The sequence below is a fragment of the Morus notabilis genome, unplaced genomic scaffold (genome assembly GCF_000414095.1).
Source record: "Morus notabilis unplaced genomic scaffold, ASM41409v2 Scaffold1289, whole genome shotgun sequence".
NCBI lineage: Eukaryota > Viridiplantae > Streptophyta > Magnoliopsida > Rosales > Moraceae > Morus > Morus notabilis.
In genome coordinates this window covers 183,719-200,391 of record NW_010356868.1, presented here as the reverse complement: position 1 = coordinate 200,391, position 16,673 = coordinate 183,719, and the positions used below count along the sequence as shown (strand labels likewise).

The 16,673-nt window shown below is 35.6% G+C and overlaps 1 protein-coding gene across 1 annotated transcript; it reads left to right on the top strand.

Moving 5' to 3' along the window:
- The first annotated feature begins 3,588 nt into the window (after positions 1-3,588).
- LOC21393748 (histone acetyltransferase HAC1) lies at positions 3,589-15,740 on the top strand. The gene is made up of 17 exons (XM_024162763.1): positions 3,589-3,925; positions 4,534-4,881; positions 5,228-5,342; positions 5,495-5,795; positions 5,875-6,357; positions 6,554-8,379; positions 9,859-10,155; positions 10,241-10,519; positions 11,115-11,243; positions 11,370-11,570; positions 11,660-11,802; positions 11,914-12,226; positions 12,329-12,468; positions 13,172-13,250; positions 13,380-13,766; positions 14,711-14,928; positions 15,013-15,740. The coding sequence occupies exons 2-17, from the start codon at positions 4,685-4,687 to the stop codon at positions 15,125-15,127; spliced, it is 5,223 nt and encodes a 1,740-aa protein (XP_024018531.1). The 5' UTR covers positions 3,589-3,925; positions 4,534-4,684; the 3' UTR covers positions 15,128-15,740.
- Positions 15,741-16,673: the final 933 nt, after the last annotated feature.

The window sequence follows — 16,673 nt, the reverse complement described above, 5'->3', positions numbered from 1 at the left end:
CTTAAATTTTTTTTAATTTTAGTTTCTTTTTAAGTTTTAATATACCTTTAATAATAACACGGTAATTAAAATTTAATACACGATTACTTTATGTGTATAGCACGTGTTCTTTAACTAGTGTATGAAGAAGAAGCAGTCTCAACAAGAGGAAGCGAAATAGGAGCCAAGAGTGAGAGAAGGGGTAAAATGATAGAATTATCAAGAAAAACACTTTCAATATTATACTTCTACAGTTTTAATAGCAAAATACAAGCAAACAAAAGCATAATCATTATAAACACAGAAGCATGGCAAAAGTATATTAATAGACTTCATTTGAAGTGCTATGTTACACTTTAGCGACTAATTTTCAACGTCTAGAGCTAGTTAGTCGCTAAATGTTGGTTTTTTTTTTTTTTTTTTTTTTTTTTTTTGCAACTAGCCGCAAAATTATTTTAAGATTCATTTGGTAAAATAGTTTAAATTAAGGTGGATTTGAACTTTATTGAGCCATATGGGTTTTAAACTGTGGGATTTGAACCTGATTTAAAATCTTAAAAACTCAAGAGAGATTTGGGTTTAAAAATCCTTTTATTTTGAAGGTTTAAATGTCACATTAATAGGTTCTAACTTTTTTTTACAAGTAAACACTGATTTAAACATGAGTTCAAACTCTTTGAACCCTCCAACTAAACGACTGCTTCGTCAAGAGGTACATTATTTTCAGAACTAAATCATCAACGAAATACGCCTTTAGTTGTAAAAAACTCTTGCGCCAAAAATTAAAGATGGAGGGAAGATCAATGGCCTGTTTGGCCATGTCCTCTGTTTTCTATTTTCAAAATTGTGCCTTTAAAGATGAAAACAAAAGTTGTTTTCAGATAATAAGTAGAGTTTGGCAATTGTTTTATGACTTGAGAATAAAAACAAAAAAATTGTGTTTGAATAAAGTTTTCATATAACTTTTTTTTTTGCCTCTTATCTCCTTCCATTTTTATTATATTTAGAGCCCATTTGGTTCATAAATTAGAACAATGAAATTAGAATTATTTTCGATTTACGTGTGTTTTTTGTGAGAGAAAATACTGTAGCGAATCATAAATCATGATTCAAATCAGAGAACAAATCCTCCAACCAAACGGGCTCATAATGATTATCTCTCTTTATTTTTTATTTCATCATTCTCGTCCCTCACTTTCTCTGTCATCATTCTCTCTCCTTATCTTCTCTCATCATTCTATTTACTTTCTCTCTCATCACGTACTCTCCTTTCTCTCTATCTCATTATTCATTCTCTCTCCTCTATTTCTTTCTCATCATTCTCTCCCCTCGCGAAAATTAGAGATAGAAGATAGTTGGAGAGGCAAGAGAAAGACGAGAGAGTGAAACGAGCAAAAGGAGCAGAGAGAGACTGAGAGAGGGAGAGCGGAAAGAGAGAGGAGAAAGGTTGAAAAAGAGAGAGGAGCAAAAATACCTTCAAAGGCTCGAGAAATTCTCAATGTGGAATGAGAATCATGCTCTTAGGGAACAATGAAGTATTTTAGGGTGTGCTTGAAACTTGTTCTAAAATAAATTTATTTTTTATATGAAAATAAAAATAAAAATGAAAACGTTTTTAATCTCAGAGAGAAATCATTTTTGAAAATGCGAAGTATTTTAGGGTGTGCTTGAAACTTGTTCTAAAATAAATTTATTTTTTGTATGAAAATAAAAATAAAAACGAAAACGTTTTTAATCTCAGAGAGAAATCATTTTTGAAAATGCATTTGGTAGTTTTATCAAGAGATTACTTTCAGTATAAAAAAATTCATTAATGTCTCTCTCTCTGCTCAAGAGAGGAGAAAATGGAAACAAAAAATGAAAAACGACTAAAAGTCATTTTTTATTTCTCTCTTATTTCACGCTAAACCAAAAAATCGTTTTCATTTCCATTTATTGTCTTTAATTGTGTCAAACGCCGTTTCTCTCCCGTTTTCATTTTTTCTTTCTCAAAAAACGTGAAAAACAAAAATAAAAACAACTCCAAACACAGCTCTAATTTTTTTTAACTTTGGTCCCGTTCATTTCGCTGATTCGAGTTTTGCTACAGTAAAAAACTCTCATAGACAGTCACATCTAACTTTTTTGCTACAGTAAAAAGTTATCACATAAAGTCACATCTCAACTCGAATTAAAAACTCGAATCAAGGAACTAAACAGACCATTTGTTTTTAAAAAACTCTTTTTTGAGCATACTATCTAAACAATGTGTTTTTGCTTAGAGTACAAAAAACTGTTTTAAATCATGTGGCTAAACATGCCTCAAGTTTTTATGACTAAAATAACTTATCACTCAAAAGTAATATTTAATGACAAAAAATTGGTCACTAAAAGTTTAAGGGGATGTTTATTTTTTGTATTCGTTTATGATTTCAAATCATGATTTATGATTTTTTATAATATTTTTTTTTCATAAAAAATACACATAAAAAAAAAGGTTTTGAATCTATGAATTAAATGTTCAGTAAAATATTTTGTGACAAATATTTGTCTCAAAGTAGGTGACAGCTGGTAAAAAATTACTAACCGTGTAAAGGCTCTAATTGAGGCGGAGTGGTGGGCGGCGCCTTCAACTGTCAATTTAGGAATGGCTTCATAAATGTATGAAAAAATTACGTTATACCATCATCACCCTGCTGATCTTCATTAGGAATTTAGGAGGATGATCTCAACGTAATTTTTAACCAGCTGAGCTGACTCTTATTATTGCAATTAATATTAGGCTAAATTTTATATGTCATCCCACAAGATTTTAGATGGGCTAATACTTCAAAGTAATATCAAATGTTAATTTTCAAACTATTAGTTGAATCTTTATTAATCTTTTAAAGTGACAAGTTTCGTCTTAAATATAATTCAATGCGCACATTTCTTAATATGCGGGATCATTTTGATCATGCCCCGAAAAAGTAAACTTAAATTACAATTTAAATTCTTTTGTTATAATTTTTTTTTTAAATTTAAATTTTACTTCTTTTGTTATAATGTTTTGTCTCACGTAAAAAATTTGAGTTGTGGAAAAAAAAAATTGATTTCGTTCCCTCTCTCTCCCTCTTATTACTCTTTTATCTCCAAGTCATTATTATTACTACTTTAAATTCTTAAAAATTTTGTTATTTTGTATATATGAATTTCGTAGCACAAGTTTATTAAAAATACTATTCAATTAATTTCCTGACACACATATATTTTTATTAGTAAATACTGCATATTTTTTGTTTTTTATGTAGCAAAATAATTTTTTTTGAGAAGTATGTAGCAAAATAATTGTTAGATGGTACAAATGAAAAATGTATTTTTTTAGGTGGGAAATACGTTTTTATTTTTGACCTCTTAAAAAAAGAAAAGAAAAACCAAACCCCAAGTAAGTTTTACCCAAATTCGGAGTTTGCTCTCAGCCTCAAGCCTCTTCTCTCTCTGTTGTGTGAGTGTCTTTTTATTATCGTTCAATTAATTAATAAACTCAAAGGCAAAACAATAATAATGGTCTTATTTTGATTATTAAATAATAATAATAATAATAATAATAATTTCGTTTTTCTTCTCTCTTTTCAATCTTAGCGACTGCGTTTTCTCGTTCGGTTTCGTGTTCTTCTCCTTCTATGTTCTTGCCGTGCGAACTCTTCGGGTTTTTCTTTCTTCTTTGCCTTCAGATTTTGCCTTTTTTTTATCTCTCTCTTTATCGCTCGTGCCAATTCGCACGTGTGTCTCCATAAATTCTTAGGCGTCTCTTCCTTCTCAACCGACTTTCTCTCTCCACTTCTCTCTCTCTATTTTCTCTCTCTTCAATTTCCTCCGCCGAGAAATCGCCGATCGCCGTTGAGTTGCTCGTCACCGTCGATTCTCCACGTCGCCGTCAATAGCCCTCCGTCAATTCGGCTTTCCGATCGCTTCCGCTCACTATCAGGTTGGCGCGCTCTCTCTCTAGCTCTGCTTCTTTCTCTCTCCTAGGGTTTTTTTTGGTAATCTGATTCGATTCTGCAGCTGATGACTTCCTTTGTCTGTGAAATTCTATCCAATTTGGTCTCCTAATTGCTCGATTGCGTAATTGTCCCTTAATCACCACAAGAAAGTTAGGGCACGATCTATTTTTGGCCCCAATTTTAACTCATTCAATGATTCGTGTATTCCAGCTGATGCAACTTGGATCATGGTCGTTGCTTCTTAATGTCTCGTTGTATTTGTATGAAGTTTTGTAATTTCAATGTGAAATAGGCATTTCTTTATTTGTTTGTAAATTTTGCTCTCAAGTAAGTCTCTAATTTTGACTTTTTCCATCCGATATTAATATGTTGTTCCGCACGGTGATCACTTATACCCATAGATAGAAAGAGTTAGCAACTTTTTGTGTTTGAGCAAAGCAATTGATCAACTGCTTAGAAGCTTTCATAATTTGAATCTGGCTTTGTAAAAGAGTTGGTAACTCTGTGTTTGAGCAAAGCAATCGATCGTGGGAAAATGCTGTTTAGAAGCTTTCATGACGTCAATTTCACTTTGTTACTTTGTTATATATAGGATTGGCACCTGGAGGATTTGATTTATGTAGCGTGGATGGTGTAAGTTATTGAAAGAGCATGCGTAGGCGACCAACTCGGAAAACTTCTTTGTGTTTTTTGAGTAATGCGGTACTTGGTAGTTAGGGGCAACGTGGTGAAGAATAAAGAAGATGAATGTGCAGGCACACATGTCCGGACAAATCTCCGGACAAGTACCTAATCAGGCGGGCACTCAGTTGCCCGTTCTGCCTCAGCAGAATGGCAATGCTCTTCCTCCTCAGATGCAAAATCTAGGTGGCCCTCCTCGTACTCCGACTGGAATGGACCCTGAGCTTTTACGATCACGCACATTTATGCAGGAGAAGATGTAAGACCCTTTTTTTTCCCAATCGATTATGTCCCCGTATTTCCATGTATGCCAGTTTATTAGTGCTTTAAACCTGTTTCTTCCATAGGTATTTTTTTCGATTATGTTCCCGTATTTCCATGTATGCCAGTTTATTAGTGCTTTAAACCTGTTTCTTCCATAGTTATTTTTTTCTTTCCTTAAGACGTATTGTTTTATTGAACTTCATAATGCTTGTGATACCGTGGGAATCTAAAGACATCTGTGTGTGAATCTCTTAATCTTTGTAGCACAATTTGATCGTGAAAAAATTAATTTACTACTTATTTACTGAACGCTAATTACTTTGTTGATTTTCACCTTCCAGCTATGAGTTCTTACTGCAGCGGCACCATCAGCCAATTACTGACATGCACAGAAAGAGGTTTAAGGATATTGTGAAGCGCCTAGAGGAGGGTCTGTTTAGAACTGCTCATACTATGGTTAGTTTTGCTTGTAAAAATGGATATATGTGTGTGTATAAATTTTACAGTCTGGAAACAGATGTCTTTTTATTCTCGTTCTGCTCTTCAGAGTATCTTGATGCAATAAGCTAAGTTCTTTTTCTGTCTCGATTCTGCAAATCTTGTTCCAGGAGGAGTATATGAACCTGGACACGCTGGAGATCCGTTTACTTCATCTAATCAAGCGTCCGACCATAAATAATCAAAATCAACAATATCCACAGATTGTCAGTAATTCATCTCCTATTGGTGCAATGATACCGACCCCCGGCATGTCACACAGTGGGAATTCTAACATGATGGTTACTTCTTCTATGGATACTTCCATGATTTCCACTGGAGGAGGTAATAGCATTTCACCCAATAACTTCAACACTGGAAACATGTTACCGACTGGTGGCTTACCTGGTGGTTCCTTCAATAGATCTGACGGTAATATTTGGCTTTAATTCTTCTTATGTATTGCTAATCCTTTTGCTTAAGACCAGTGTTACAGAATCTCCTTTTTCAGGTCAAGTATCAAATGGATATCAGCAGTCTCCTGCCACTTACTCCGTTGGCCCTGGAGGAAATGTGTCGTCAATGAATGTGCAAAGAGTTACAAGCCAAATGATTCCCACTCCTGGGTTTACTAGCAGTACTAATCAGTCCTACATGAATCCAGAATCCTCGAGTAATGGTGGTGGGTTATCTACTGTGGAATCTGTCATGGTGTCCCAGCCGCAACAGCAAAAGCCACATATTGGTCAGAACAGTCGTATATTGCACAATCTTGGTGGCCAATTAGGTAGTGGAATAAGGTCTAACATGCAACAGAAACCTTATGGGTTCTCAAATGGGGCTCTCAGTGGTGGGCTAGGGTTGATGGGCAATAATTTACCACTTGTGAATGAACATGGTGCCTCAGAGGGGTATCTGACTGGCACATCATATGTTAATTCACCCAAACCCTTGCAACATCGCTTTGAACAACATCAGCGGCCAGTGATGCAAGGTACTCTCTCCCTCTCTGTCCTCCCAACCCTCCACCCAATCGTTCTTCTTTTCTCCTCCAATTTGTGTATAAATTTTCATGTGATTCTTCATTCCTTTTACTTGTTTCTGTGTATCTTCTGCTTTATTATAGAAATCGTGTATTAGTGTTCTACTATGACATGAAGTGTTCTCTTATTGAATAATTTATTTATCAGGTGATGGGTATGGAATAAGCAATGTTGATTCTTTTGGGTCTGGCAACTATTATGGTTCCGCAACATCTTCTGGATCAATGATGAATTCTCAGAATTTGAATTCAGTTACTTTGTCACCTATATCTAAAACCAACTCTGCTCTCATAGGTAATCAGTCGAATATGCACACACAACAAGCTGCCCATATAAAGCCTCAACCAATGGATCAGATGGAAAAGATGAGTTTTCAACCTTCAATATCTTCGAGAGACAGTATCCTCCATCCTCATCAAGAGCAGCAATTCCAGCAACAGCCTCATCAGTTTCAACAACAGCAACAATTTGTTCACCAGCAGCGCCAGTTGAAGCAGCAAAATCAGCAAGGTCAACATTTGTTAAACAATGATGCTTTTGGTCAGTCTCAGTTGACATCTGACGTAAGTAATCAAGTAAAACGTGAGCCTGTAGAGCACCATAATGAGGTTCTGCACTCACATGCTCCAGAGCAGTTCCAATTGTCTGATATACAGAATCAATTCCAGAACTCCGTTGAGGGTCATTTGAGGGGTGCTCAACAGATTTCTCTTCTATCTAGTCAGCAAGATGTCTGCTCATCACTGCCTCAGAATTCTCAGCAAATGCTACAACCATTACATGCCCATGAAGTGATTGCAGAGTCTCAAAATGATTTCAACTGTGTTTCTGTTGGAGCTCAATCAGAATCAATATTGCACGGTCAATGGCATCCTCAACCCCAGGACTTGAGTAATAGAGGAGGAAAAATAATGCATGAACAGAATTTGCAAGAGGATTTTCATCAGAGGATATCTGGGCAGGATGAAGCTCAGCGCAATAATTTAGCATCAGATGGATCTATCCTTGGCCAAAATGTTGCTTCTAGATGTTCAGCTGATCTCCAACATGCAGTAACTGCTACAAGGAAACCTGTCAATGCAAATACTGAGAAACAGTATCGAAATCAGCAGAGGTGGCTTTTGTTCTTGCGCCATGCACGTCGGTGTTCAGCTCCAGAAGGAAAATGTCAAGAACATAACTGTATTACTGTCCAAAAATTGTGGAAGCATATTGAAAAATGCTCTTTACCTCAATGCACTTATGCACGATGCCATCATACCAGGAGATTGCTTCATCATCACAAGCACTGTAGTGATCCATTTTGCCCTGTCTGTGCTCCTGTGAAAGCTTTTTTGGCTACACATATGAATAAGTCACGGAATTCTATGGCATCTGATTCTGCTTTGCCAAGTGCAGTAAGGGAATCTTCTAAATCCTATGATAATGGAGACAACTTCACAAAAATGGTTTCAATCCCGGTTGTTGAAGCTTCAGAAGACATACAGCCTTCTATGAAACGCATGAAGTTAGAGCAGTCTTCTCAGGCTTTTGTTCCTGAGAGTAATAGTGCTCCTGTATCAGTTTCTTTGATTGCTGAACCCCAATTGCCTCAGGATATCCAGCACCTCGAGTTCCAGCAACCTGAGATTGTTTTGCCTATCAAACCTGAGCTGTCAGAAGTGAAGTTGGAAGTTCCTGCAAGTTCTGGGCAAGAGAGATTTGATGAGTTGAAGAAAGATATTGACAGCGGCAACCAAGGCCCTGATGAACCTGTCAAGTATGGTGATCCTGCTTGTTCTGCCCACCAAGAAAGTGTCAAACACGAGAGTGAGATTGAACTGGCTAAGCAAGAAAACACGATACAGCCTGTAGAACATGCATCTGGAACCAAGTCTGGGAAGCCAAAGATAAAGGGAGTTTCATTGACTGAATTGTTTACTCCTGAGCAAGTAAGAGAGCACATTACAGGCCTGAGGCAGTGGGTTGGCCAGGTATGTCCAGGATCTGCATAGGCTGCCTTTTTAATTTGATTTATTTTAAATTTTCTGTACTTCCAATTTTGTTGCTTAGGGATATTCTTCTTTTTCTTCTCCTTTGAAAAAAAGGCATAATATAATTTCCAACAAAACAATGGTGTTCAAACTCAAAGAAAGAGTCAAGAGAGGAACATTCTCAAAAGCTTTGGCTGATGAAACCTGAAGAGAGGTCTTCGATCTCATCCTCTGCCATACTAATAACTCTTCCTGAAAGTTATCTCAAAAAGCCAGGCCATTCCTTTTTCAATATTTGGTCCAAAACAGGAAAACAAAACCATCATAAAATTTTGAACAAAACAATTGCGTTCAAACTCAAAGAAAAAGTCGAGAGAGGACATTCAAAGTCTTAGCTGATGAAACCTATAGAGAAGTCCTAGATTTCATCTTCTGCCATAACTAATAACACTTTCTGAAAGATATCTCAAAAAGTTGTGTCATTCCTTTCTTAATTTAGGTCCAAAACAAGACAAATTGTGCGCTTCTCCTAGCACAATTGTTTTGTTGGTACTTACTAGTACCCAAACCAGAGTAGTTCTCAACCAAAACCAAGGCACATTTTCAAACATGACGTGACATCACGTCACACACACCAAGCAGGGAAAATCAACCCTTGATTCTTTGACTAGATAACATCGCATTAGCTTCCTTTCTTTGAGCTTGTATCCAAATAAAGACCCAAACTTTATAACAGATCTTTGCTTTTGCTTTGATGATAGCTGGTTTAAAGACCAGAAATCAGATACTATCAAGCCTTGGGCATTATCTTTGATAATTATTTATGTATTTTGTTACTGAAAAAATTTATTCTACTTTGTCAATCTTTTAGTGTATGGATTTATATGCTGAGATAGTTGCTTCCTAAAATTTGAAGAAAGTGGAAGAAATTGCTGTAAATTACATGTGCCTGATTTCGCCCAACAAACTGTCCTGGTTCCAAAAGGAAAAAGGAGAATTAGGACTGAGAGTGGATAGTAGATTACAGATTGTTTCATGTTTGAGGACCAATTTTCAAGAGGCTATTACAAGTTCTATAGCCTCGAGTTATACCCATTATTTTTATACATAAAAGGCTCATGAATATTGGCTTCAAATGTCTTGAAAACACATTAAAATAGAGAAAGCAAAAATAATTTAAATTAATGTAAACTGATAATGCAATGCATTGTCCAACATCGGTAGTCCTATTTTTCAAGTGAATGGGCCAGTATTATGCTCTCCAGCTGCATGAGTGGTAGTTCATGCTCTATAACTTGACTATTTTATTTTATTCTTTGTTGGGGTTCTTTTACCTTTTCTCATTGTCGTTTATATTTTATAAACGATCTGCTGTAGTCGTTGTCCTTCAAATATTATAATATTGCATTAGATATCTATTTCAGTTAGTAATTCACACACACTCTCTCTCTCTCTCTCTTGTTTTGTTGTTTGGGCCAGAGTAAAGCAAAGGCTGAGAAGAACCAAGCTATGGAGCACGCGATGAGTGAGAATTCCTGTCAATTGTGTGCAGTTGAGAAGCTTACTTTTGAACCACCACCAATATATTGTACACCTTGTGGTGCTCGCATCAAACGCAATGCAATGTATTATTGTGTGGGTGCTGGTGATACAAGGCATTATTTCTGCATTCCATGCTACAATGAGGCCCGTGGAGATACTATAAGTGTTGATGGGACTGGCATTCCAAAAGCAAGGTTAGAGAAGAAGAAAAATGATGAGGAGACTGAAGAATGGGTATGTACTTTTCTGTTATGTGTTCATTTTATTGCTATGGACCATTGTTCTCATATTTCTTTTTGCCTCAAATGCTTTATTTCAGTGGGTTCAATGCGATAAATGTGAAGCTTGGCAGCATCAAATTTGTGCTTTATTCAATGGTCGAAGGAATGATGGTGGGCAAGCTGAATACACTTGCCCTAATTGCTATATACAAGAGGTTGAAAGGGGAGAACGTAAGCCCTTGCCACAAAGTGCTGTTCTTGGAGCCAAAGATTTGCCAAAAACTATCCTCAGTGACCATATAGAACAACGGTTGTTTAAGAGACTGAGGTATGAAAGGCAAGAGAGGGCTAAACTTCAAGGAAAAAGCTATGACCAGGTATTCTTATACCATCCTTTCATTTGGGATTATATGTGGGATTGTGGTTACCGGGGCACTTGTCTTCTTCATTTGTAAATGTCTATTGAACTTGTTATACATGCTGAAAAAGAAAACTTTCATTTATTGATTGTGCCTTATTATCCCTCTTTTTGGGCTGAAGATCCTCATCGAAAAAGGATAACATGGCAAAATTATTTAGATTCACATTATTTTTCCTAAGATAAGCGTATATATTGCCTACTTTGAATTTATACACATACATTAAATATTATATTTGAATAGTGGAAATAAGTGGATTGTGCGGATAGTGTTATTTGGCTTTTAAGGACTTGATGTTGGCATAGACTGTGCTAAGGAACAAATCTCTTTTCGAATTCTTACGTAATTCTTGTTGGAAAAATCCATTGATTGAGGTGTTTGGGTTCCTTTCCTTTAGATATTATGGTTGAGTTTGTTCCACAGTTCCCCTTCCCCTCCTTTTTTGTTCCCTTTAGTGATAATTCTGCTGCTGATTTTTTCATTTTATGGGCTTCTGACATTTCTGGATTTTCTGTATTTTTTTTTTTTGATTACTTCTATTTGTTGCTGTTAGGTTCTTGGAGCGGAAGCACTTGTAGTTAGAGTTGTTTCCTCAGTCGACAAAAAATTAGAAGTGAAGCAGCGATTTCTTGAAATTTTTCAGGAAGAGAATTATCCAACTGAGTTCCCCTATAAATCTAAGGTTGGATGACAGATCTACTTTTTGTTACATTTCTTTGCTTGCCCAAGTCTTAAATACTTGCAAAGCAAGTTCTATTATATGTATATAGTATTGAATGGCTCTAATGTATTAAAATTTTTCGTCTAGGTAATTTTATTGTTTCAGAAGATTGAAGGTGTGGAAGTATGCTTATTTGGCATGTATGTCCAAGAATTTGGATCTGAAGCCCAATTTCCAAATCAGCGCCGTGTTTATCTCTCGTATCTGGATTCTGTCAAGTATTTCAGGCCTGAGATTAAGGCAGTAACTGGAGAGGCTCTCCGTACATTCGTTTATCATGAAATTTTGGTAAGTGTTGTAGGCGCTCTTTTTGTTGTACTTGATGTTGTGTTTCATTTAATGAAATCCTCTGAGGATCTATATGATACTGTTTCCAGATTGGATACCTTGAATACTGCAAAAAACGGGGCTTCACAAGCTGTTATATATGGGCCTGTCCTCCATTAAAGGGTGAAGATTACATATTATATTGCCACCCTGAAATTCAGAAAACACCAAAATCTGACAAGCTCCGGGAGTGGTGAGCTTAATATTTCAAAGAACTTTCCATATTCTTTTATTGTGTTTAGTATCGTGAGGTTAATTATGTTCTAATCCGTGTTTCACATGCTTGAATATCTTTAAACTGCAGGTATTTATCAATGCTTAGAAAAGCTGCAAAGGAAAACATTGTAGTTGATCTCACTAATCTATACGACCATTTCTTTGTATCTACTGGTGAGTGCAAAGCCAAGGTCACTGCAGCTAGGCTGCCATATTTTGATGGTGATTACTGGCCTGGTGCTGCGGAGGATCTCATTTATCAACTCCGTCAAGAAGAGGATGGTAGAAAACAAAATAAGAAAGGAACAACAAAGAAGACTATAACAAAAAGAGCTTTGAAAGCATCCGGTCAGTCTGATCTCTCTGGTAATGCCTCGAAGGATCTGCTACTGATGCATAAAGTAATTTTCTCAATCTTGATCTTTCAGCTGAGACTTGTTTTTTATTGCAGTTCTTATCAGTATAATCTAAGGTGTGTTACTGATCTAATTATTGTTCTTTAGCTTGGTGAAACCATATGCCCTATGAAGGAAGATTTTATAATGGTTCATCTACAGCATGCGTGCTCTCACTGTTGCATTTTAATGGTATCTGGAAATCGTTGGTTTTGCGATCAGTGCAAAAATTTTCAGATTTGTGACAAGTAAGAACTCTTCTCAAGTTTGTATTTGTGTTGTCAACTTGATTTTTGTTAGCTTTTACTTCTAGAAAGTGAGTTCAATTCCTCTCTTCTTCTTCTTCTTCTTCTTCTTTTTTTTTTTTTTTTTTTTTTTTTTTTTTTTTTTTTTTTTTTGGGTGTCTGATCTGTTGAACAGGAAGTATTCGAATATTTACCACCTTTTTTTTTCCATTACAGTCTCTTCATATATGAGCAATGTGATTAGGGTATCTTTTAAAGAGATTGGCTTGACTCCGACACTTGAGTTTCATTTGATAATTGCCTTGTAGAGATTTTATTTTCTACGAGAATTAAGAGTTGATTGGGTTCTTCCTTGCTTTTAAACTTTTTGTTTTGTATGGTTCTAGAACATGCGCATTATTTTAATCTCTTAGTGTAACTTGTATTCTCACTTTTTTTTTCTGTCATCTCTCCTGCCTGTTCCAGTGTGCCCATGTTGTTACATAGATGTGATGGCGTCACTTTTTATGGACTGAATTTGTGCTGTCCCATTTATTCTACCTTGATTTAGGCCTTAGTTTTTTTTATTTTTTTATTTTTTTAAATAAATAAGAAAACCCTTTCCATTGATAGCAAATCAATTACAAGGAGAAAGGATGAGGTATGGATTGCTGCAGTTTTCTATTTTGCTTTATTATATTCATCTTTGTAATGCTTTTAATGGCAGGTGTTATGAAGCAGAGCAGAAACGTGAAGAACGAGAAAGACACCCTATCAATCAGAGGGAGAAACATGCGCTTCATCCGGTATTTTATCATCCCATGATTTTAGTTTATATTGTTATTTATTAAACGTAATAAACCATCTTCAGAATTGATTTCTTATTTTCTTTATAGTATTATTCGAGATTCAAATGGAATTACTATGCCCTGCAGGTGGAAATTACTGACGTACCTGCTGATACAAAAGACAAAGATGAGATTCTTGAGAGTGAATTCTTCGACACTAGACAGGCATTTTTGAGTCTTTGCCAAGGCAATCACTATCAATATGATACTCTTCGACGGGCTAAACATTCGTCAATGATGGTCCTTTACCATCTTCACAACCCAACTGCTCCTGCATTTGTGACAACGTGCAATATATGCCATCTTGATATCGAAACTGGTCAAGGATGGCGTTGTGAAGTTTGCACCGACTATGATGTATGTAATGCTTGTTATCAGAAGGATGGGAACAGTCAGCATCCCCATAAATTGACAAATCATCCCTCAACAGCTGATCGTGATGCGCAAAACAAGGAAGCAAGGCAGATTCAGCAGGTGCTTTTTATTTTCTTTCTCGCGGTTAAAGATTTTCTTTAGTCTGAAGGAGTCTCATCTGTGCTTGTCATCTAATAAGTTCTTTAGTTTGGTATTTGCTTTTTTATATTTATTTATTTGTCATTATTATTATTATTATTATTATTATTATTATTATTATTATTATTTTGCTGAAAAGGTATTTGCATTTTCTTATTCCACACAACTTTTGTCTATATGTTCCCTATTTCACATAAGTCTGACGCTTCTGTTCATTTTATGACTAGATAAAGAAAAACGTGGTTGGAAGCGATAGAGAGAGTAGCATTTGCATTTTATAGAAAGTGGTCACGTTTTTGCTATACTTTGCTAACTATTTTACGTTTGCAAAAGCAGACTTTGCTTTACGTTTTCATAATCATCTGTGTAAATGCTTTTCTGTAGACATTGATAAGGTACTATATCCTGAGAGTTTAATTGTAAGTTAATGACATGCATTGATTGAACTCAGCCAAGAATTTTTTTTTTTTCCTTCTTTTCTTTTTTAGTCATAGGTTGATACTGTTTTCATATATGGCTGCAGTAACGAAAATTGTCATGATTTAGAACCATGTCACTCGCAGATGAAAGGATTTTGTATTTGGGGCTGGATTGCATCATAGCTGCTGTTCTCAACTTAATACTTGAGAATTTTTTTTAATTGATGCTCCTGATATGCATTACATGATTTAGAACTAGTAAATTCTGTGGTTTACGCCTTTTTGTTTCTTGGTCTATAACTCTGGTTTCTGTCATGAAATAGTTTTCTAGATTTCTGTAGCATTTATCATGGAACTATGACTTTCTTTGCTGCAAAGTTGTGCGTAGCATTGCTTCGTTATGCGCTTTTCCTTGCATCTCCACAAACTTCAGAATTTGTCTTCTTCTCGCTTAAAAAGTTGATACTATTGGCTTTAACTTTGCAGCTAAGAAAAATGCTTGATCTTCTGGTGCATGCATCACAATGTCGGTCTGCACTATGTCAGTACCCCAATTGTCGTAAGGTGAAGGGGCTTTTCCGTCATGGGATACAATGCAAAACGCGTGCATCTGGAGGCTGCCTTCTCTGCAAGAGAATGTGGTATCTTCTCCAACTTCATGCTCGAGCTTGCAAAGAATCAGAGTGCCATGTTCCACGTTGCAGGTTCTTTCCTCTTCCTCGTTTCTCTCCTTTCTCCTGTTGATGATTACACCATAAATTGATTAAACATTTTTTTTTTAAATTCAGAGATTTAAAAGAACATTTGAGGAGGCTGCAGCAGCAGTCTGACTCACGGAGAAGAGCTGCCGTAATGGAGATGATGAGACAGAGGGCTGCTGAGCTTACGAGCAATGCTGGTTGACCAAATTGTATATGTAAATATGGATGTTTTGGATAAATCCTTGAGAATGTGGGGGAAGAAGATTAGACAATAGTTTTCTACTGCTCTGCTAACAAGCTGCTGGAAACTAGGCAGTAGCGGCAGCAACAGTGGAGCAATTAGATGGTTGGAAGGGGATATGCATTTTTCAGTACAGCAGATTTGCTTTCAGGGGAGTATTTTCTTTCCGTTCTTCATCGACACGAGTTTCTCCCTCGAGAGAAAAACAAGTGAAGTTTTATCGACTGTTTCCGTCCTCTTTCAACAGTGGCTAACCATGCCCGTCGGAGAAATTGGCGCACTGATGTGTATGTCTTCTGGCCTAATTTGGTGATTCTTTGATTTCATGGTCTCGTAGTTAAAAGTCCAATGCCATCCCAGGGTGGCAAGTGTACTATAAAATTGTTCTAATCTGTCTAAATGTTTTTTTTTTTTTTACAGAGGAATTTGAGAGGGAGTAGTTTTGAATCTTTTTTTCTTTTTTTAATTTTTTCTTCTAATATAAAATTTTCCTGTCTCCCTTTCAGTCAGTATATTGACCCATTTTGTAGAATGTGCTCTTATTTAAAGATGGAAGGAATAAGTAGTTTCTTCATGATTGTAGCAATTCATTTCCGTTTGGATATATATATATAATCAATTGAATGAAGATTCCTATATTTAGTTGTTCTTTATTATCAGAGGTGTGCTTTTGAGTTTTAATTCTTTGTTTTTGTTTCAGAGTTATTGCTTATGCTCATATTGTAATCTCCGTTAGACGTGTGATTTTGAGTTTCAATTTTTTGTTTTTGCTTATGCTCATATTTAAATCCCTACATAGCGGCTTCTAGCCAAAGAAATAAAAAAAAACCCTCCAACAGCAATTTACTAATGCTTGTACTAAAAAAACTTAGAGAATTAATAAAGCAGAAATGTTTGGTTGGAGGATTCAAATCATGATTTGAATCATGGTTCATGATTCGCTACACTATTTTCTCTCACAAAAAATACACGTAAATAAAAAATGGTTTTAATCACATGATTCTAATCTATGAACCAAAACGTCTCCGAATCATTTTGGTACCTTGTGTTATATTAAGATATGAGTTTGGTATTCTGGGTTTTTAAAAATTTCATGCGGGTACTTAATGTTTTAGAAAGCTTTTTTTTTTTTTTTTTTAAATTTATTTATGTCCAGAGGTCTTTTTTTGATGTAAAATTAGCAAAATGATCATTTCATTGATTTACTTAGAGATTAATTATTGATTAATTTAGTAGTCAATTATTGATTGATTTAGCAGTCAATCACTAATTGATTTAAGTTTATCACTGATTAACTTGATAATTTTTCATTATTTATCAATATCAGTTGATAATTAACCGAAATCAATTAGTAATTAATCAACTTCAATCAACAAATCACATGTTTATTAATGACAAATCATTGATAAATTATAATAATGAGTCGGTTAATTATTAATTAACCGTTGGTCTAACATTGATTGATAGAGGTGTAAGTTTGGGCCGCCTGGCTTGGGCCGGGCCCGGT

Excerpts from the sequence above, each read along its gene's own strand:
- LOC21393748 (XM_024162763.1), top strand. The coding sequence starts at position 4,685 with ATGAATGTGCAGGCACACATGTCCGGACAAATCTCCGGACAAGTACCT. Across the intron at positions 5,343-5,494 it reads TTAGAACTGCTCATACTATG|GAGGAGTATATGAACCTGGA; the intron begins GTTAGTTTTGCT and ends ATCTTGTTCCAG. Across the intron at positions 12,227-12,328 it reads ATCTGCTACTGATGCATAAA|CTTGGTGAAACCATATGCCC; the intron begins GTAATTTTCTCA and ends ATTGTTCTTTAG.